The sequence below is a fragment of the Trachymyrmex cornetzi genome, unplaced genomic scaffold (genome assembly GCF_001594075.2).
Source record: "Trachymyrmex cornetzi isolate Tcor2-1 unplaced genomic scaffold, Tcor1.1 scaffold57, whole genome shotgun sequence".
NCBI lineage: Eukaryota > Metazoa > Arthropoda > Insecta > Hymenoptera > Formicidae > Trachymyrmex > Trachymyrmex cornetzi.
This window is the reverse complement of record NW_017299882.1, coordinates 802,214-826,474: the sequence shown is the minus strand read 5'-3', so window position 1 is coordinate 826,474 and position 24,261 is coordinate 802,214. Positions and strand designations below refer to the sequence as shown.

General features: G+C 32.4%; 1 protein-coding gene and 1 non-coding gene across 3 annotated transcripts; both read left to right on the top strand.

Annotated features, from left to right (window-relative positions):
- Positions 1-1,867: 1,867 nt before the first annotated feature.
- Positions 1,868-6,780, top strand: Dnaaf6 (Dynein axonemal assembly factor 6). 2 transcript variants are annotated; one of them, XR_001940354.1, is made up of 5 exons: positions 1,868-2,042; positions 3,456-3,670; positions 4,470-4,597; positions 4,777-4,956; positions 6,471-6,780. XR_001940354.1 is itself a non-coding variant. In XM_018515119.1 (4 exons), exons 1-4 carry the CDS (start codon positions 1,928-1,930, stop codon positions 4,904-4,906), a joined length of 588 nt encoding a protein of 195 aa, XP_018370621.1. In that variant the 5' UTR covers positions 1,868-1,927; the 3' UTR covers positions 4,907-5,048. The 2 variants fall into 2 exon arrangements, 1 of the variants encoding a protein (XP_018370621.1); XM_018515119.1 differs by lacking the exon at positions 6,471-6,780 and having other exon boundaries at positions 4,777-5,048.
- Positions 6,781-10,270: 3,490 nt separating this feature from the next.
- On the top strand, positions 10,271-10,343 carry TRNAT-UGU (transfer RNA threonine (anticodon UGU)). The gene has a single exon. It is a non-coding gene; the product is annotated as a tRNA-Thr (tRNA).
- The last annotated feature ends 13,918 nt before the right edge of the window (positions 10,344-24,261 follow it).

Genomic DNA, 24,261 nt, shown 5'->3' with positions numbered 1-24,261 from the left:
TCCCTTTATTTGAATTTTATTTGAATTTCGAGAGTCAAAGCCATCTGTATCAAAGAAAGCGATCAACTTGATTTTGGATTTCGTCGCCTTCGTTTTGATCAATTTTGCTTCCCTTGAGATGAATCCTAGATTTGAATTTGTTTCAAAATACGATTTTGAGGTTGGCCAATTCCCAGGTTTGAATTTTGAGATAAAATTTGACAGCAGCCCGCTATTCCGTTACAAAAATTTTTATAAGGGAAAAAAATCTAACGAAACTCATACGATTATTGAAACATTACTTGTAACGTTGTAAAAGAAAATCAAACAATTGTTGAGCTGATTATTTTCAGCACTCTTGACGATAGTTCTGGTCCTTCTATAGGAATATATATCAACACAACACATTTCCGTCAAGTGACATGCTGGTAGCGATAGTTAAGATTGTGTAAAAAATGTTTATAAGGCGGAACAAACCTTTGATAATAATTTATTCGTATAAAACTCAAACGGAACAATTCAAAACTACCGCCAGAAGTGCTGAAAATAATCAGCACGATATGTTTCCGCCAAGTGACATGCTGGTAGCGATAGTTAAAATTGTGTGAAAAATGTTTATAAGGCGGCACAACCTTTGATAATAATTTATTCGAGCGGAGCAACTCAGAACTATCGCCAAAAGTGCTAAAATTAATCAACACAACACATTTCCGCTAAGTGACGTGCTGGTAGCAATAGTTAAGATTGTGTAAAAATTATTTATAAGGCGGAACAACCTTTGATAATAATTTATTCGTATAAAACTCGAGCGGAACAATTCAAAACTACCGCCAGAAGTGCTGAAAATAATCAGTACGACACATTTCCGCCAAGTGACGTGCTGGTAGCGATAGTTAAGATTGTGTAAAAAATGTTTATAAGGCGGCACAACCTTTGATAATAATTTATTCAAGCGGAGAGCAACTCAGAACTACCGCCAGAAGTGCTAAAATTAATCAGCACGACACATTTCCGTTAAGTGATGTGCTGGTAACGATAGTTAAAGTTGTTTAAAAAATGTTTATAAAATGGAACAACTTTTATAATGATTTATTCGTATAGAACTCGAGCGGAATAAGTCAGAGCTATATTGTAAAAAATGCCCAAAATTATCGGGTCGACACGTTTCCGTGGAGTACGAATATTCTAACCGGTGTAAAAATTATGAATTATTGATATTTTATCCTGAAACATTATATTATAATCAATCTAGCTTAAAAAAAACGGGAATACTTAACAGATGTCATAATATTCGATGGCATCTGGTACTTTAGAGAAAGTTACACCGTGGAACGTAAAGTTAGCATGGCATTTCTTTATTTTTGATTTTTTGATATAAAAACTGTAGAACATTTTGTTATTTTTGAAAGAACAGTAGAACGGAAAGTGTTACTACCGAAACAATCATTGTTTTTTGAAAATTAATAAAATGCCGTGCTAACATCACAGACATTTATCACGTTTTGCTTATATTCTATCTATTTTTACGTTGTGCATATATGTATAATATATTGTACATATGTGTAGGATATACATTATATGTATATTTTTTTAATTACACAATAAAAATTGTTGAAGTTAAATTAAATTTAAAAAAAATCATCAAACGAATCACAGCTGTATGGTACTTTCGACCATTTTTTATTTTTGTCTCCATAACACGCGATTGAAATTGTTCTCCGATCGAGGGAACGGTTGTTGCATATTCAATTTAATAGATATATAAAAGTTTCGACTCCGCGCGACGTCAAGCGGAATTTTTCGACCGAATCAATTTCGAATCGGGCCACCTTATCGAGTAACTGCGAGTTTGTCGCCATAGCGACGTTAATTTGTTGTTGCGGGCTATGCGTTGCAGCAGAGAAAGTGTGAGCTTCAGGTAAAATTTCACGCGTATATAATATCCGTAATGGACGGCTATTTCAGTCCGGCGGATTTACAGGCTCTCCAAAATTTAATTTGTCCATCGAAGGACGACTCTGACAGCGAGGACGATCTACCGCAGGCGGGTGCGAGGAAGTTGGGTGAGTTTACGTTTTACGACTGATTAATTATGGAGATACACCCGGCAAAATTGTTGCATGCTGTTAAAACAATCGGCGTCGCGCGATGGCTAATTTCCCCTGTGCAATTTCAAGCCGGGTGAAGCCCGATGTGTTTTCGAACTGAAAATCTCGTTGTATCGTTACGTTTAATTCGATGTATTGTTCGGGATATTATTTAGCCTGGCGAAAACGCAATTAATTAGTAAACACAACAGCTCCATACGCATTCGTATGCGCGAGCGTTTATTATTCGCGTATTTTTCATTATTTAATTTACATTTTTTACTCACATTCGGAAACTTGAAGCTCATGACAACGAAATGATAGAGAATTTTTTATAATGCTTTTGTCTTAAGTATTTCGTGCAGATAGCGTAAAATTCATGAATGTATCTAGGATTTTTTTCGGCGGGGGGAGTTTCAATTCTGATTTCTGTTATCGTATAAACAACATTTTTTGCATTAATGAATTGCTTTTCTAAATATTTTAGAACTTAGAATATCCTTCTCGTTCCTGATTTTGAATAGAAAAAAGTATTAAGATTTAAAGTCGTAACTTAAAAATACATTTATATATCAAATATATTTATATTAAATACATTTATGTAAGATACATTTATATAAAAGATGAAATATATATTTCTTTATAATATTGCAACTGTTATTACATACAAAATATTCACGATTATTTTCCTCAGAAAAGAAATTAAAAAAAATTTAGAAAAGAGGAGTGGCTTCTTAGATGAGAAACTTTACTAAATATTATTAAAATTATGACACTTTGTTAAAGCTCTAACTAATGAAAGTTTCAGAAATTACCTACATGGTCGTAACGGAGAGAAAAAAATATCTTATGTGACAACAAAAAGTTTATTTAAAGTTAAAAGTAAAGCTGTTTTCTTTTTAATTAAAAATGAAAAAGTAAAAAAACAATTTAGCGGGGAGGTTGAATCCTTTGAATACGTCCATAGCAGAATTACATCCTCCCTCTTATTAGGATCGTAGGTAACACGTAATTGCGGTGAGAATTAAACGTGTACCGCGAGTTTTATATGCATATTGCGATTTCCTCTTCGCAAACCGGTAATATTATCGACGTAACGCTTTATAAATGATCCGACGCAGCAACCAATAAAGCAACCCGCGCTGCAAGTTATATTTGCGCTGTCAATCATTAATTTTAATAGGACTCGTGCGATTCTCAATTCGCAGTTACGTTTAATTATAAATCATCGTTACACATCCGTTTTTAAATTACCGTTAAGCAGCTTACGCGCCACCTCTGGGTGATGTTATCATGCTCATCGAGACAATGTAATGTTATTAGTCATTAGTTGTGCGGAATAAAAACGAGACGATTGACAAGATGGCTAATGAAATATTTGCTTACAAGGACCTGGTGACATTGGCGCGCCGAGTGACCTTTCCCAGGACTCTTCCCAAAATCGTTCGGGACCTCATGTACCCCTACAAGGCAAGGGTGATGATATTTGGCATCCCTCAGAAGCGGTCGATACTCAGAGTTTGCAGGATTACGACCCTAGAAAGTCGCCCGAATATGAGATAAAGTTTAAACAGGCAGTGACAGCTGAAGATGTTTATTTAGGAGTGAGTCTCTTTTTGGTAACAATTAAATAAGGCTTTGATACAATTTTGAGTGTTATGAAACGTTCAATATTATAAATATAAAAATTTTCATCTTTGAAGAAAAGTACAGATTTATCATCTATTTGATTTAACTTATGCTCTTATACATAAAATATTCTCAACTTTCCAAAAAATACAATACACATACAGAACTTCAAATTGAATGATCGATCATTTATCATTAAATCTACTATGATAAGAATAAACTGATATGTTGTACATAGTTCATTCTTATACATATTCTTATATGTTCATACATATTGTATGTTTATTCTTATCGTATAGATTTAATGATAAAGGATCATTCGATTTTAAGTTCTGTATCCGTATTGTATTTGTTTGAAAGTTCGAGAATATTTTATGTATGAGACTAAGTAAAATAAAATAAATGATAAATCTGTATTTTCTTCAAAGACCAAAATTTATATATTTCCATGCTGCGAGTCAATAAAATTTCCATGCTTCAAAGTCAATAAAAATTAACGAAGAAGAACGTAAAGAAATGAAAATATATATACTATCGTTTTTGGATTGCGCTTTAAAAATTAAAATATATGCAATTTTCCTGGAAAAATAGAATTACCGCTAAAGAAATGTGGCGCAATAAAGCAACAGAGCCAAGATAACACGTATATAGAGTCTCTCGATTATTCTCTCTCGCAAAGCCGATGACTTCGCGAACCGTCGAAAGAGAATTCATTTCACTCGACACACGTTACGCGTGAACCGCGGCCTTGAAGACGGACGAATTGTTATTTAGATGGGCTTTAAAACACCGAGCACGGCGTCCTGCGAGTGGCTGTCGGTGCTGGTGAAATTGCCCCAGGAAACGCGGGAAAAAGTGGAGCTCTCCGTGGAATCCGAGGCGATCGACGTGCGCAGTCCAAGGTGAGGTGACCACGACCGGGAATTTATTAGTGTGACCCATGTGACAGAAGGAGAGCGAAACTCGCTCCCGCCGTCGGAGTCGCGTTTGGTTCCGATGGAGACGAGCGTCCGCCCTTCTTTGACAATTTAACGAGGCTGTAAATCTACCCGACGCGTAAAACCAGTCGCGATTCCACCAGATATCGGCTGCACCTACCGACACCACATTCGGTGGATCCCAACGCGTCCTCCGCCAAGTGGCACAGTGACACCTCCACCCTGGAGGTCACTCTGAAACTCACACGTGAGCTGGATAACGTAAACTTTTGATTTCGAATCGATACGTCGTCACTCTGGATCGCCTATCGAAACAGCTCATGGTAAGTGTTTTTAGTACGATTTTATTGTTTCCAATATTTCCTGAATGGGTAACATTTCATTTCTATACGATCGTAATGATGGGTTTTGTTTAACGAGCTCGATATAGATATCTTCTTAGCCATGTGCATTGAGAGAAAAATAAATCGAAATATCGCGAAGCAAATGTTACTTACGACGTTTTCTTCGATATGTATTAGTTATGAAAAAATTTAATTGTGATAACAAAATATTTATTTCTGTGAAATATATCTCATTAAAAAAAATAAAATATACGGTTTATTTGCTAAGAATAAAATTTTATTTTATATTTAAAGATATCTTTTAGTGAGATATAAATATATTTCTCACAAATAAATTTTGAAGTATCTTCTTTCTCAATGTGCATTGATAGGTAATTTTTTATATAAATAATTTTTTATTTACAGTCTTTTTCAGTTTTAATCTATTTTAATATAAATTTCTATAATATGTATTTTATAATTGATTCTGGAATTAAAATTTTATTAAATAATCCAATTGAACTCATCTTGACGGTGAATTTTCATTTCGACGAAGAATCATATTCTATTATTTATTTCTATATATTTTCTGCAGCTCTTATCTATAAAAATATTTTTATTTTTTCAATTGTTTCTAATTTGAGAAGTTATTTGTGTCACGGCGTATCAATCCGAGGAATATTTATATAAAAAAATCTTTTATTAAAATGCGTTATAATAAAATGAGGCATCTCGTATACAGTTTCTATTCATTACGGTATCTCTAATATATGAAACCGCGCGTCATTGATCGCAATTACTCCAGTTTGATGAATACACTATTTAAAGCGCCAGCATATCGTTCATTCGTTATAACGACAACGTCACAAGTAAAAAATACAAAGTTTTCCAGAAAATGAGTTTAAATATTTTCAATCATTGAAATTCTATAATTTTAATTTTGAAATGCAACTTTGATATAATAAATGAGATCATAGAGAAATGAAAATACTTTTAAAGTATGATTTTTCTTTTTTTTTTATGTTAATCCACTCTTTTTTTGCAAGCAACTAAAAAAAATTACAATTTTTTAAATTATATCATCGTTATGGCAAATGAGCGATACATCTGCTTGAATGAACCAAATGATTTTTAAGATACATATGCAATCCCTCTCGCACAAAGACGTTTCATAACGGGCGTACGAAGATGAGACCTTCGTTCATTATCAGAGACGTTTATCATTATACCCCATTACATCCTGATAGATTTTTCTTTCGTCGACCTCGCGTGTCGCTCGGTAGCGAGTGTAACATATCGACAACAAAATCGTATTTGCATTTTGTGTTGCATTTTAATGCCACGTCCTTGATTGTGTCCGTTACGCGATGCTAATGTCCCTGTAAGTAGAAAATTACGTCTTGTATCGTTCGTCTCGTGATTATAACGCATCAACTATGCCGATGTTTATAATCGAACATTCATCAACATATAGAGACGATTAGAGTAATATTGATGATAATATATGGCAATAGGCGTGCAACTATCAGGGCGGGATAGACTGGCGCGATTGTGCTGTGAGACAATCGTTCGGACGATCGTACTTGACGAGGACTTCCTGGATTTTGATAGCAGGCACTCCAGGATGTCGTGCGGAGGATGCTAGGGAATGCACTTGCATCCTCATTCAAGAGAACAGAAGTTGGATTATGGGTTGATCTTTCATTTCTACTTGATCCTAAACTACTTCGTAAATAAAAAAAGTTGTTCAAGTTAGCATCAAGTGTGACACAGTCAGTGTCAATCACAATTAATTAATAAATTAGAAGCAAATGCTATTCTTATTTAAAGCACAAAATTTTAATAAATATTTATTTGAATAGTGCCAACTAAATGTTTACTTACTTTTTCTATTGCATAAATATTTATTTAATAAATAAATATTGGTTAAATCAAATTAATAGTTCTTGTACTAAAGATATAACTTCATATTTAGTAAATATTTAGTTGGTATTATTCAAACAAATAATTTACTAAAATTTAGAAATGTTTTTTTCAGTGTATAAATCTTCATATTTCCTTCGTGTTTATCTAATAAATATTAACAACAAAAATTATAAAATATTAAACATATTGTACTAATAAATTTTAATAACAAAAACGTGCTTGTCCAATTATCTGTCTCTGTCAGTAAAAAGTTATAATAATGTTGGAAATGAGTGACATGTAGCACATTCGATTCATGTGAAAGTAAATACCTCGACATTATATGAAGTAGTTGACTTCTTGGTATACTTGAAATTACACCTCACTTTCTAATTATCTTCTACTAATATATGCGCATCGCGATGTCATAATTATATATTATGAGTTCGAAAGATCAATCGTTGAGATAAATATAGGCAAGTTTTTAAATTCACATCGACTGATCAATCGCATTATGTGTAAATGCAACTTTATAAAAGTTGCATTTGCGCATAATGCGATTGATCAATCGATGAATTTAAAAACTCGCCTTACGATCGTTACCTCGTTAAAGATAATCAAATTACGTTAGCCGACGTGATAGCAATGACAAAGGACGGCTGCAGACTTGAGTGTGGAAAAGCAAAGCAATTGCTTTTGTAGTAAAAACGGAGGATTACTCAAACGGAAATGTACGACGTGCTTTATAACGCGAAACAAACAAATGCTTCCACTTCCACCTTCGGCTAAAAGCATTCGTTTCGTCTTTATTTATTTTTCTTCGTGGAACGTAGATGCATAAACTCAAAAAGATCGCGCTTTTTTACGCATTTTCCGTCTTAACGTCGTATATACGCCGTTAATCAAATCAGCACAATTTTCACGAGTCGACGAATAGCACGAAACACTTCTAATTAGCCCTGTCAGAACTTAATCAGTCCTTGAACGTAGTTCGTTAGTTTCTTGCCTCTGCCTTAATTTCCGGTTGTTAAAGTTTTTAATTCCAAACTTAACCGTTATTATCGAATAATTTTCTATTTCGCATTTTTGCAGTGAGGATGCCCTGGACGATCGTTCAAGCGTCTAAAAAGTTACAGCGTCGTAAAAAATTACGTTGCGAAACTGTGCGCAATTTCTTCCCCCTTTTTTTTCTTAAAGATTCTTCTTCGTAGAAGAAACTGGAGAACGATTGACATAAGATGTACCGTCGAGTTTTACGTTTTGTAAAAATTAAATTTCAGGTTGTCGGAAATCATGTTTAATGAGTGATAATACATTCAATAATAATAGCAACTGTAAGAATGCCTTTGTGCGAGCTGAACTTTATTCAAGCGATGCTGGCATAAAATTTTATTCTATTCTCCTTTCACCCTTAAAGTTTACACCGACATTGCGAAGTCGGCAGCTTAAGATAGGCGAGCGATGTAGCGATTTTACGCGCAGGCGGACTTTGTCGCCTGGCGAACGCACTCAAGGATGCACTCTCCAAGGTATGCGAAAGGTACAGTGGCTGCGCACACAGCAGAACCAGCTGCATTACGATGAGCTGTCCTTCATCGACTTCCTCCGCCGCATTTCGTAGCTTATTTGGCGGAAAACGAGTGATGGAAGGCGCTTTTCACGAGCCTTTTACATCGCACGTTGTTTGTCATCCTAAAATTTATAAGTAAAACGCTCATTTTTTTTTACTGACAGAATCAAAGACGTGGTAGGTATAAACTGCGCGTTTTGCTATTTTAATTGACCTTAACATCTATGCTTTGTTAAAAAAGGAATACAATGTTGAAGTATATCAATATCTCTTTAATTTATTTTAGGTGAGGAGCGCAATAAAAACTTGGAACAAATATACATATTGCTCATTTGCTACAACATAACTAAAAAATTTTACTTTTTGGAATTGCTTACAAAAGATGAACGGAAACAAAGAAAAAGAACATATTTTAAGAGACATACTTTTATTCTTCTATAATCAATTATTACACCAAATTACATTTTCAAAATTAATATTACAAAATTGTAATGATTTGAAACATTCAAATTCATTTTCTGAAAAACTCGAATCTGTTTTTTGAGTGGTATCGTTGTTGTATAAATGCGATAAGAATAAACGAGGAGATAAGAAAATACACACAAAATTACCTCTTTACAAAAAAATGATAGTGACAACTTCATTGGAGTACACAGTATGTACATAGAGAGAACGATTAAGTTTTTGAAAATTTAACTAAATACAGGTCTGAAAATAATTTTGTTGTACCATCAAAATAATTATACCAGAAACTTAAGCGTGATAAGTAATGCTGCAAAAAGTTTTGACATTCTAGCAACTAGTTTAAGCGCCCCACATAATTATTTTGATGGTCTAATAAAATTATTTTCAGATTTGTATCTCGTTCAATTTTTAGACACTTCAGTAAAACTGTTGTTTCCGTATTACGTTTATGAATGGAATAGACAGTGTTTTTATATTTAATACGTTTATTTGGATTGTACGTACTATGACATCTTTCTTTACTTAGAGTTCTTGAATTTTATCATATTATCGTTGAGATTTAATAATGAATTAAATAAAAGATCAAATTGAAAGATCAAATTGAAAGATTCAGAGATAGCGTAAGTAAATGTATGGTTTTAGCGAAACGTGACGGTTCAGCAGATTCGAGATTTCGCCGAAATTTCCGAGTGTCTGGCAAATGCGAAATAAAATGCGGAGCGTCAACACGCAAACTCATGGTGGCGGCATATGCGAACATTTCCTCATAAATATGCAAATAAATATTTAATATTTATCGTAACCCTGAAAGAAAAGGTTCAAAGGTACTGAGAATATATTAGCGAATTCTTTTTTAACTAGAAAAATTGGAGTAGTGCTTCTGCATTGTAAAGTAGAAATCCTACGACATGATTTTCCTAAATGAACAATTTTATTCGTTGCAACACAGCAATCTGGTATTTTACCTGAACAAATTCTCTTTTGTTTAAATTCTCGGAATCCTTTTAAAACAAGCTCTTAATATCTTTCTAATATAAACAACATGGAAAAGGAATATTAACTTTATTTTAATATAATACCTTGGACGTCTTTGTTTATCAACAAAAAATAAAAAAATAAAAAATTTAAATTTAATATTATGAAAGTATTTTTATATTTAATATACTAATTAACGTATATATTTGAAGATTCTTTTTTCACATTTTTCTTTTTTTTGCACGAAATTCTTTCATATTTTCTTAAATTAACAATATTATTTTGTTAAATAAAAAAGGGAGGATTCTGCTACAATTAAAATAATATTTCTATTTAATGTATTAAATATGATTTACGTCACGTTACCTTTAAGCGTGTTAAAAGAGGTGTCAATCGAAAGCCTCCATAGCTCAGGGGTTAGAGCACTGGTCTTGTAAACCAGGGGTCGAGAGTTCAAATCTCTCTGGGGGCAAATTTTTTTTTATAATATTTCTGCATAATATATTAGCTGATAAGCTATTTGCAATAGTATTCATTTTTATATCACATATAAATTAAATATATATGAAAATACAGATTAATTTTATCATAAAATAAACACATGCGTATATTCGCACACATATATGTATAAATATAATTCTACAGTATGTGCATACTTTGATTACGTATTCCATTAAAACAAAAACCATAAGAAAAAATTGTGTAAACACGTGTTCGGAAATGTTTACTTAAAAAGGTAATAATTTGACGTTAAACCGTTAATGACAGTGCACTAAGTTGATATCACGATATAATGACTCATTCGATTATTCGCTTTTGTATGCATCAAAGCAAAGGAGATTGTTTTATAGTTATATCTCAGAACTCTTGTAAAAGTAATTATTATTGATATATTATGTATATTATATTAATAATGTGCATCTTTTTTATATTGGATTTGTCAATACATTGATTGACGTCAGAAACGTAGTTTTAATTAAGCTTCCTATTTTTACAACAAAGATTTTTATAAAAAAGAGTGAATGACGTCCCTTCTTTTAATATTAGATCGCTAATAATGTAAAATTCAAAGTTCTTTTTTTAACGTAAATAGAATCTATTTTTAACATGCTTAAAGGGATCCTAAAGTCGTCTGTATTATCGATTAAATTATAATTTTTGTATATATAACAATTATTTTTTCTTCTTTTACAGATTCGAAAATCTTTTTTCAGGGTATACGCATTAATACATATCTGTAAGGCGGAGTTTATGCCGAAAACGATAAAAAATTTCGAAATTGAAATCTTAAGAAAAATTTTTTGTCGTTCCCGGCACAAATTCCACTTTACAGACACGTATTAATGCGTATACTTTTATCCCGGAAAAGGATATTCGAGTCTGTTAAAGAGGAAAAAAGTAATTGTTATACAAAAATTACAATTTAGTCGGTAATACAGATGGTTTTAGGATTCTTTAACGTATTTCTGTGGAGCTTAATTAAACGGGGATTCGTTTCTAATCCGTTAGACAGTTCATAAGAGCGAGTTTCTGTATCGACTTAAGGAATTGCCACACGGTGTCGACGTCAACGTTTATTAAGAAACTTTGTTCCCATACCCTTTTCCGGGTTACATCATTTGTGTCATAGTGTTTTAGTATACATAATATACAGAGTGTATCAGAGATTGTTGTATCCCTTTTTCAACTACAAATTCCTCTATAAGTCCTTTGATCAATTTGAAGAGTTTATTATTCTTTAATGAAAATATTGTAGGATTTAGGATTTTGCAATTAATTAACAATAAAAATTAACAAGCTAGTTAGATTTTAAATATAATAGGTGGTGGAATGTTATTATTTAAAAATAGCAACAGAAAATAGGCTCAAATAATTTATAAAATTAAAACTAAAACAAGGGCTACGAACCAAGCTGGATCTTAATGCTAGATTAACTACAAAAACATAAGTTTATTAACAAACGTTTCGACCCTATTGGGTCATTCTCAATGTTGAAATTACAATTTTAACTCAACGATTCATTTAAAAACTTGCCAATACATATGATGATTTAAACGGTAAATATAATATAATATAAATTCAACATCGTGTATGTAAAATTTCATTATGGATGGTTATGAAACATGTTTTTGTAGTTAATCTAGCATTAAGATCCAGCTTGGCTCGTAGCCCTTGTTTTAGTTTTATTTAGTTATTATTTAAAATCAAAATGAATTTAAGTTGAGTGAGTTGTAATAGATCTTAATAGAGCCATAAATATCACGATATTTCATATTTACTTTCTGATGTTAGAGAAAAACCGCGACTGCGAGTTCACCGAATGCATTTATGATTTAGAGGAAATAAGCGAGTTTTGATACATCCTGTAGATGTAACGAGAATTATTGTTGACTGGCCCTGCGGAGTATATGGGATATTAAACTTTCCGGAACTTTCTCAATTTAGCATTGAGCCATTGTGGTTACCGAGTGCTTTGAGTGCTTTCTGGTCAAGACTCAATAAACGATAATACAACATGATATTGTTCTGGTGAAATTTACGTAAGATCGTTGTGTAAATTTGCAACGAAAATCTTTTTCATTCGTAGATAAAAAATCCTTTTCACATTCGAGAAAGCGCTAACAGTTTCAATCTTCTTTATCAATCAGTTTTTATGTCACGGAATAAAAAATACCGTAAAACGTGACACAATACCTATTTTTCGTAATTGTAAAATTATGATAACAATCCGAAGGTAATAATATTAACTTAATTAAAAGATTTTATTCTCGAGTAACCCCTGGGCATTTTTATATACAGCAAAATTGACCGCAAATAAACTAAAGGCGGAATAAACTGCGCGAGGCGTGGTACGTTCTCTCAGTCTCCGTGATATATTCTCGAAATGCAACCGGACTGGCGTATGCATTCGGCCAATTATTTTTCCATTTCTCATGGATAGCGTTAGCCATCCTCTCGCGCCATTGCGCTTTCGTCCAGGATATCATTCAAGAGATGGGAATGCCATAATGGCCTCTGAAACGCCGTCTCGGAAAAATTTCAACGGGCGTGCACGTAGAGCTCCCGCAATAGCTATCGCGCGTCACCGTATGGAACCCACTCGGCGAGGAACGAAATTGAAAAGCCCATAAGCCTGCCAAGTGTGTACCGGGTGATACCGATGCAATACCGGATATATCCACGCCGGTATCGACGACAGAATTTATTCACCGTAAGACGAGATGGAAGCGTCCTCCGATGGACTACGTCCGGCTTATTTTTTTACGAGAAAATATGCGGCATAAAAATTTGTAAGTTCTTTTATTCTAACCGTATAAATTTGGAAAAAAATATGCACGGAAAGAATGAAGCAATTGCTGAAGCATTTAAAAATTTCAGATACAAATTTGATAATAATTTGGTTAAATCACCAAAATAAACAATGCTACAGAAAGTTCTAGTAATCCTAGTTTGAACGTCCTGCATAATTATTTTACTGACACAAAAAAATTATTTTTAGGTCTGTATCCATAATCATTAAATTTACTACTTCGGTAAAATCGTCCTCTTTCCGAATCTTTCGAATTCGTTAGATACGATAATATTGTGTAAGGTAACTGAATTCTGTATAGCCTAAAGCTTTACGATTTTTTCTAATTTTTGCTAAGTCGGCCTGCACGACTTATTAGTGCTATCTTTTTTTGAATTCACCGAATAATTATCACAAGCGAGTATATTAAGCCATATAGAGTCTATGGTTACTTTATAATTTTTTAAAGATTTTATGCTTTGAGCAAAAGCTCGAAACGAATGTGTAAAAATACATTGTTAAATATATATCGAAATGTTTCCGACCCTCTTTAATACAGCTATATATTGAACGTCAGAATCAGGAAATTACATGAATCTTTTTCCAATATACATCACATATTGAAATAAATTATCTCATTTCACACGCGCTGCAGTTATTCGTGCTCGATCGAATAAAATGTACCGAAGTTTCCGTCTACGATTCTCTTCCAGTAATAAAAATGACCGTATAATTTAATCTACACGTGTTCTCTCTATACGAAAACGGATCTCATGACAGATGATTAAGATTTATAGCTATCTAATGTTCACATGGACTGAAAAGAGAAAGTGTACAAGTCGTGTACGAGCGCAACATGTAAAAAAGTTATTTATTTCGATGTATATACTGCAAGAAAATAAATCACGTTATATTTCTGATGTCAATGTGCCACAGTGATAAATTAAAAATTTTAAGTACTTTTAATTAAAGTATTTCAAAAAATCACGTTTTATTGATCTAAAAGAAAAGGAGAGGACGCGTTTGATCTAACAATAAAATAATGAAAATTTTTTATACATTGAAAAAAATCACGTGTAACGTGAGTAATGTAACAATATAAAAGTAGTACAAATTAAACTCGACGATATTTTGCCTGATTTGCAAAAAAAAAAGTTTGCAGCATTTAAGATATGTTCGTGTTTTGTTAACATTTAATTAGCGTGAAGCAAGCAGTTCGTTGGTGTTCCACTTTAATTTTAAATACGAAGTTGCAGAATATCTTAACGCAGAATGTAAATAAGCAGTCGCAGAATGCAAATCGAGGATAAAGAGAAGAAGTCCTAGACAAAGGTAACTGCACAGTAACAGTTCTCGATCCTTTTCTCTGTTCCCGAGTAGATTGAATAATCTGAATAAACCGCACGATACCTCTGAGTGCCGTCGGATTTGTCGCGCACGGAAATATTAATATTTTAACTCTTCCAACGAAATATCTAAAATTATATTACATTTTTTTGTATAATTATATTTATTTTAATCAATTACACTTTTTAAATGAAAAGTACAAAATAATATAATTCTAACAAATCGTAATAAATATTAAATTAATGAAATAAAATAATAGGAAAAAGAGGGAAAAAGAGAAGAGAGAGAACATGGTAAAAAATAACTTTTTTTTATATAAAAAATTATAAAATAATAAAAAAAATTTTTGATTTGATAAAATATTTTTTTCTTTTTCTCAAATTAAATCTGTATATACATGCATCTTCCTTACGAACAAAAATCTTCTTTTAAAGTAAGTCTTCAGAATTCATGTTGAGATCACATTTAAAAATGTTTTTACAATTTTGTACGCATATTGCGTTTTACAACACTTCGTAATCTTAGATTTTGCTAACTACTGGCAATTAGTTCGCTACGTTCTTGTAATCTCCGTATTGGCCTTGTTCTTTAATTTCCACATCACATTTTAAACCAAAGTGAAGAGTGTTCTATTTAATGCCGCATTGAAAATTTAAACTTCACTGTCTAACTCATACTTCGCATTTATTCCGTTCGTAATTAATGTTTAAACCTTTATATAAAAAATTTGAAGATGACATATATAGAAATCTGACGAAAGCGAGAGAGAAAAAAATATTTAACTTTTTATGTATCAAGTTTGATTGGCTCTTTTCTCTCTACCTTATTTGGAAAAGGTGTTCTTTCAATAGCTTTGCATTTTGCAAGACAGACTCGTGTTACTAAATCCCGCGGTCTGAATCTCGAAACATAAAACTTAGTGAAATTCCGCAATTCAATGAAAATGATCGAGTTTTTCTCTGCCGCATACAGTTTTCCAAGCTTGCCATTCAACCACGAGAAACAGAGGATTCAAAATCCTGTGGATCAGCAGGATCGAGAGTCCGCGTGTGCGGAACGATTTTCATTCCGGACGATGCATTAGGGTTGAACGAGGGACGTTTGTTGATTTTCTCCGTCGAAAACGACGACGATTTGTCCGCAAACATTTGGTTTCCCGAGGCACGGCCCTACATATCCGACCGCATTTTTCCTCTTCCATCGACGTCGTCCTACTCTCCCTGCTATGTTCCTCAAAAAGGGTCGTTAAATAATTCTGCCGACAATATATTTACGACGTACACGCATGCGTGCAATAAATACAAAAAAAAATAGGAAAATTGAATTTTCACGGTAAGCATTTTTTTTCTGCTCTTCTTGTATGCAACAGTAATTTATTATGTGTATAACTCGATTTTATTATGAAAATTGCAATTTAAACTGTTAAACAAATGTTGGGTTAATAGTAAAATTTCAAAATATCTTGGCAGATATATGCGCATAATAATAATGATTAAACAGCAAAAAATAAATGGAAATTTAATAATTTCCATTTACCTTGTCTGTTCATTTTTTTAAACAATTTTATGATGAGAATTTTATGTTAAATAGATCGTTTTTTTAAATATGTATTTTTGGTGATATTTTAACGGTATTATTAAAATTATATTACATAAAATATAATATATCATCTACGTCACGTATTTTATAAAAATTTAAAATAAAAAAATTCAGAAAATAACAATTTAACTTTTCATTGTAAAAAAAACAAATACAGGAAGCAAGTGCTATTGCCAAAATATGTATATTATATAGCGATATTTTTGACCACTTTAAGTCACTAATACAATTAATAACGTTCGGTTTAAAAAAAGGAGATAAACAATTAGATTTTCCTGTAGAAAATTTAACTTTCAGGTTAAGGTTTTTCTTGTAATCAATTTTACTTATTTCTAGTTTACATCCCTCAAGACCCTGTACTGAAGGATGCGAATACCGAATTGGGGAATGAAGTTCTATCCTATAGGTTACTTTGACACGAAGTAATGTGGTAGTGCGAGGATGCGTTTGCCTTCTTGACCTAGTTTGCTGAGGAATATAAAGGCTCTTGCGCAGCGTTGTTACTGATACGCGACAGGAAATTGCAGCCAGTTTCGATATATGTGATATCGTTTATAACCGAGGAATAAGCGTCGAACGGCATCTTGTTCACCTAGCTATTAACTCGTCGCGACACAGTTTAATGACCGAGGCCGGGCGTACTTCATTTCCGCACTTCAATTTGTCGGATTCGAGAATGTAATGTGCGAAAACGAGACGATAGATTAAATTACATTCTAATTACATTGCTGAATTCGAAAACGGAGCAAACTTATCTTAATTTGAAAAACAGGATTTCTCTTTTTTACATGAAACGATTGAAAAAGGATATTAACATATGAAACATGTTTTGGATACTTTTTTATGTGTTTATATATAAAATACTAAATATTTTAATTATTGAAAGAGACTCGTGATGTCGTTCGTAATGTACAAAACGAAAAGAAAGAATATATTATTTACTTATATTGATTTTTCGGCAATCTGTTATTATATGTTTATGTACATACTATATATTATCAGATTTTTAGTTTTCCAATATTTATACGTTGAAAATTGCAAATAATAGCGTTGTCATCTCTGATTGAATATGGTACTTTAAAAGGATTATTGTATGCATTAGTTTGTGGAAGAATGATTTATTGTATTTATCATTTACTAAATGTAAATTTTCCTCTCGCTGCGATCTCCAAATATTCAGATAATTTAGACCATTGTTTTTCTCATGTAATTTCTATAATTTGTGGTTTATGCATGCCCCACATAATTTTATGTTATATATTTTTATAAAAATTTAACAAATTAAAATTTTTTTCTCATACAACATGATATTTATTATTCTTTCCGTATGATATTTCAAATATTGAAATTACACGAAGCTGATCTATATTGCTTCGCTTCGTATATTCAACGGTTCCGAGAAAAAAAAAATCATCAGTTGGGCGACGAAATGGACTCAAGCAGTTCAACAGGAAGTTCGTGAAACTCACAAAATAGTACTCAGCTCACGACTTTCTTGAAATTTTTGTCAATAAGGCAAACGTTCCTCCGAGGGTTAAGTAACTCGTGGAATTAACGTCGACGGCATTGCGAAGGGCGCGAAAAAAGCGCGGGGAAAGGAAGGGAGTCGAAAAAGTTTTGCCCCCGAGAGAGATTTGCGGTCTACAACCCCCCGGTTTACAAGACCAGCACTTTAACCCTTGAGCTATGGATTCATTTGTGATATTTTTTTCTTTTACGAGATTGCGCTTCCATAGAGTGCCCTACGGACCAAGTGTTTATCGAAGAAATTGTAGAGTAAAAATTTTTCGTTGAGATTTAAAAATCTCTCGCACGTTATTTTTCAAAAGTATAAAAATATTAACAGTAATATAATTTATTCCTTTAGTTCATTCTTTTCTAGTTCCTTAATTTATTTTTCACTTTTCCTTTGATGTCAAATATACTTTAATTAAAAAATTATAGAATCTAATTTTAATTAATTGCAAGTACGTCCATTAAAAAAATAGTTATCATTAATTGATAAAAAAAAAGTTATAGTATAGACAATGACAGAGAATACGTTGTTTATATAATAATTGATTCTGCGGCAATTGTGGTTCAGATTTTCTCAATGATGAAAACGTGCCCTTACATCGTACCCAATTTATTTCTAAACCTTTCGATTAAATGGCGCGTAAAACTCACGAAGGAATCCTTGAAGAACTACCGGTCTCAATGGGCCATTGTGAAGTATCCCTCGTTTTTAGAAATAAGCACACCGGGACGGCGAGTTATTTTTTTTTTTTTTATTTTTATTTCCGGGGATAGAATAACAACTACGCGCGGTAGATACCGGTTAACTTTTATCTTCCAACGTAGAGTTACACAGTGAGTTTCCTCCTTAGCTTTTTTTCACGGTTCTTTTTCAATCTTTTTGCATCCGCTCTTTGTAATCCAATACTCGCACGTTGACGCTACCGTCTTTTCAAAACTTTTGTTCGGAAGCACGGAAGCTTCGTAATAGCCACGGCATTGATTGCTTCGCAGTATCGATCCACGTTATTCTAACGTACAATAATTTTTTTGAACTTTTTTCTTTCTGAATTCTCGTTTCAATAACAATCGTTTTTTTTTTCATTTTAGCTTGAGAGATTTACACCCCGAAATTCGATCAACTGCTTTTTGGAAACTAACTATTAATATATCTTAAATTTTGTTTTGTTTTGTTTACTGAATTGTTAACAAAGAATGCGAAGAAGAACAGCGCACGAAACGCCTTGTGGTTCCATCGGCCATGTTGGGCAGGCGGTACCAGCCTTAAAAGTTAATTGCAACGGCGGTCAGGCAAAGCAGCGGCAGATGTTCCGGATGTGAAATTTTCCTTGCCGAGGTCGGTCGGAGAGGGCGCGGAACTTGTGCAGTTTCAGCAGAAATGATGGGAGTTGGGTGAAGTCCTAATGTCCGTCGGACTCCGTCTCGCGGCGGCGAAGAAGGAAAAGGATAACTGTGGTATCTCGAAAAGGGGAGGTTGGACCGATAATCGTTTCGAAAGTGTGTTTGTAAATAACGACACGAACAAGTTTCTTTTGGGAGCTTGGGGATGGAGAAACGCGAGCACGTTGTAGATTTAAGAGATTGATGCATTTTACATCATTCAATTTCGTCACTCAGACTGATGAAATAAATTTATCATCTGAGAAATCCCAAAAACAGAACAGAAGTCATCATGAAATTAAAATGACACCAAAGTGGTTTCAAAATAATTACTAAAAGTCACTTTTTAATTATTTAAAAAGCGCAGTTTGAAAAAGACTACAATATGGTATATATGCAAGTACATATTATACCATATAGTATATATTAGTAATTTAAGATTGAATTATTTAAAAAGCAACGAAGATCCAGTTTCGACCGTAATAGGCATTAAAATTTCTAGTATTGATTGTGTTTCTCACATATACGGTCTAAAAAATAAAAATATTACCTAATTATTTAAGATTGATTTTAATGTCATTTTAACATTTTTGTAACTTCTTGTTTTACTTGGGATAAAGCTTCTGGTCACTCACTATTATTATTTTAGATTGTGACGTCAGAAGCGAGAAAATGCATAAAAATTCTTGCAAAACACAAAATGGAAATATTTTTTAATAAAACAACACTTGCAATAAAACAGACTTGTAAAATATATCGAAAATTCTTTTATTTCGTTATCAGTAATTAATTAATAAACAACCATATAAATTTTGTGCCGAAAACGAAATAGGTTATATTTACAGCTATAAAACTGTCAAATTAATAATAAATATAAAAAAATAAAAAAATAAATATTTTTAATTCCTTCTTAAAATAAAAAGAGAGTTTTCACAGTATATTTTATAAGTCTCTTCTACCGATCAAAAATATTATTTTATCTCTATTTTGATATATTTTGTAAGAATTTTTATTATGTATTTTCTCGTATCTGACGTTATAATCTGACACAGTAGTGAGATGACCAGGAGCCTTAACGCAAGATAATTACGGAAGATGTAAAGTGACACAAGACTTTTTCATAGGATGCCTTAATTTTGTATTCACATCAAATAAGTTATTACGATATTATACACAAAATAGAAAAATATCTTCCATCTCGGCAAATATTACGTAAGAGATTACTCGCCAATAATGTTAGACATTTGTGAAAAATTCATGGAATGTAAATATCTAAATTCTTTTCACACACAAGAATTTATATATAAAAATTTTTTCCTTGTTTACAACGTCGATCTCTTTCATAACATGGAAAGAAATAAGTAGGTACTGACCGTAAAAATGTAATTATAGTGTCGTACGAGAAATGAAAGATTTAAAGAGACACTAGTCAAGAAAAGACTTTTTTAAAAAAATCGCTTTCTCTGGCTCCTACGTATGTACCTTCTTAAATTGTTACTTGAAGCAGATTTGGGTGCAAATGCGTGCGAGAGTAAATCCTTCAGGTACACAATACTCCCTTTCTGCGAGAGCCCTCGATCCGTAAATTTCGTTGCTTACGTAAATACCGAGCGCCACGTATCCTTTACTTTGTGCTTAACTTCGTGAACCAGTTCGCCCTGTAATCTCTCGGGAGCGTATAGAGGCGGCGTGGCGCAGGACAGGTCGAGTTTACTACGGCGAAGGAAATTCCCGCGGCAGCTCGCGCGTAGAATACCGAACGATAATTAGGTATCGATTTCCCACGTGCCACGAGGGTGTCGGCGATAATCGACTTCGCCTATCTTAGCTGTTGACCCTTTGGCCACTGCCAGCGGGTATGTATACATCAAGTATCGTTCGTAGTATTCTTCTGGGTACTCGTGAATTTCTAATCCAGTTTCATTGATGGCATAGTGAAGTATTTCGACGAGACGAGAACGCCCTGTTGAGCGCACATTTTGTATGACAAACTGAAGGTTCTCTCTTCGGGTAAAAATAACCATTCAAAGTAAAGTTCATAGAACGGCAGAAATGCGATCTTCTGCGTAATGGAAAGTTTGCAATTTTTACAAGCAAAATAGTGTCAAAGCGAGAAAATGTTTTCGGCGACCTAGTTGATCGATAATTTAAATTTTAAATTTAACGATAAGCTCTTCCCAGATTCTGCTCTGTTTCGGAAGATTCAAATATTAAGAAGATTATCAGGAGATTAATTAAGGATACTCGATTAAGATCGGGTAAAGATCTGTTCTTGTAAAAAAAACATAAGACGAAAATTAAATTTACATCGATCAGTAAATGAATAATATAGAGAGGAGGATTGTTTAAAAGAAAAGAGTAAAATAAAATTTTTTCATCGGTTTTTAGCTTTTCTTTATGTTATAGCGTGTAATGTTTCTTTAAATTTTTGTTGTATTTTATTTTCTGCGAATTTTCAAACAGAAATTTCTTATGCTAAGAATCAATATCCAAGATGTTAATACTTAGGTAAGTTATAATTAGTTTTTAAAATATAAGTGGCACATATTTTGAGAAATTTTACTCAAATACAATATCCTCTATGTATTATCAATATATTTTTTATTAACTCCGCGCGAAGTAAAACTATGCGAAATATTGAATTTCAAAATAAAATCGGTTTAAGTAATTGCTATATCGAAATAACTGATTCTGAAATTTATACCGTTATTCCAATGGGAATATTTCAAGAGATTAATATCTCGAAGTCAATGCATATATGTCGCATATTGATTATATAAAAAAGATAAATTTTGATTAATGTACGCGTATACACAAATTAAAAAGTATCATCAAATTTATCAAATTAATTTGTAATTCAGGATTTATGGCAGCCTCAAAATCAATTTATTAAATATTCGAATTTCTTTTTAAAACTATTATAGCATTCTTTTCACCTCCATAACTCTAATGTTCATATCCACATCTGTACTCACATCCGCACTCATAATTTTATGACATTTCAATTTACTTAGATAAAACAGTTTCCTTTTGTATACAGAAATCCATCTTTTTGGCATTCGATTAAGAAAAGATCAATGTTAGGGTTTCAAAATGAAATATGTTTATATATGAGATCAGTGGATAACTAAATTTATATACACTGACAGCTTTAATATTAATTTTGTTCGTTAAATTATTCACTGATTCCATATTTAAATATATTTAATTTTGAAACGTTAACATCTTTTTCTGATAGTATGCCAAAAATATGGGTTTCTTTTTCCTTTCCAAGAGAGGCACCTTAAAAATGGCTCTGTTTACAACACATTTCGGAATTTCTGAGCTTAATATTTTCTATTTTCAAGTGGATAGTGTACATCGATGGATTATACATAGTGACGTCGACTTCATGGTATGAAATGCCGTGTATCTGGCTTGGAGGGCTGTATGAACAGGACAGGCATTCTAGATCAGACCTCGTGGTGCACGAAGAAGAAGCCATCCGTTAAAGTTTATATTCCACACTCGACGCTTCCTACGGCACCGGAACTGCGGTGTTCTTGACGATATACGTACGGTCGCCATAAGTCACGTACCCTACGAGCACCAAAGTATTTTTCACCCCCGCGTATTTCAGAACTCTCTCGCTCCTTTTTTTCCGACTGAGGTAGATATAAAGCAATCGAATAGGAAACGTTGACATTTAACAAAATATCTGTGCCGCAAAACATCCCGCCATAATTTTAAATATCTTCCTCTGTACGAGAAGTAAAGAATGTAAAATATTTGTGACATAATTTTAAATTTTCGAATAGCTGATTAATTATCCAAAACAATATAAGTAAAGAAGCGTATGCGTAATGATTGGATGAAAAATATTTTAATTAAATAATTTTACTAATAATAATTAAAGATAACAATTCGACAAGAGACATTGTTTTAACAAAATATTTATTTACTGTACGAAAATATTTCTAATATAATTCCACAGCCTAAATCATTTAATTATTCGAGATTTGGATCATTAATTGTTTGAGCTGCATGATGATGCAAAAGATAAACAGATTAGTAGATAATAATTATGCATCCTATAAATAATAATGACATACTTATCAATTATAATTATAGACTTATCATTAATAAATATTAATAAATTAATGCGAACATTAAATGATTAAAATCATATAATCAGATAAAATTGTACAAAACTTCTTATTTTTATGCTTTATCACGTATAAATCACGTTTTAAGTGGAAAAATATATATACATTTGCATTTGTCGATTTTTCATTAAAAACAAAATCTAACTGTTCTTTTCTCATGCATTCTAACGAATCCGGAGGACAATGAAACGTAAACCTCCGCTTCCTCATCCAATCAAGCAAACGAGTTCCGATTATACAATATTTGGTCACGCATTGCCAGAAAGTCACAGATGAAATCGAGAGAGCATGGAAGCGATTTAATTAAAATCGTTCTTTTATCATGGAAAGAGCGGAAGAGTCGTGCGATCGTGGTTTCTTTTGCATAACGGAAAAGTGCTGAACAAGGGGGATAGATATAACTGAATGTAGAAGGCAATTAGTGTCCGTTCGATCTCTTTGTGCTTCTGACAGTATCTGCTGTTCTGCTATATGCGCAGGTAATTCATGTATCAATAAAGAAATCTTCCTGATACCGAGCTGAGCATTTCGCAGAGAGAGAGAAGCAAAATTTCTTTATTATACAATTAATTCTAAAAACTCATGCAGAAATAAAATTTCTTACATAGTGCTTCTAAAATTAAAATTATTTACACGAGATGTTAAAAAATCATTATAACAGAATTTAAGTATTTGATCGAAAAAATTCGAGTAATCTATTGTACGTAATGTTATAATTGTACAATACATTAAAAATCATTTTAACGAGAGTGTAAAATAATGGTTTTTGAAGCGAAAAGAATGGTTTTGAAATGTTTAAAAATTTAGCTAGACGCAGTTCTGAAAATAATTATATTGAATCATCAAAATTATATAGGATAATCAAGCTGGTTGCTAAAATGTAACAATTTTTTGCAGTATTAATTATTAACATGCTTAAGAGTCCTATATATGTAATTATTTTGATAGATATAATTATCTTCAGATCTACAATACCACTCAAAAATTTCAGTACAATCTGTTCAAACATTTTGTAATATTTCCATAAAGAATAAAATATGAAGTATATTTTTAAATTTATTACTTTTAAATATTCATTAAAACTGAAAAAAAGAAGTTAGTTTTTTAGATACCTC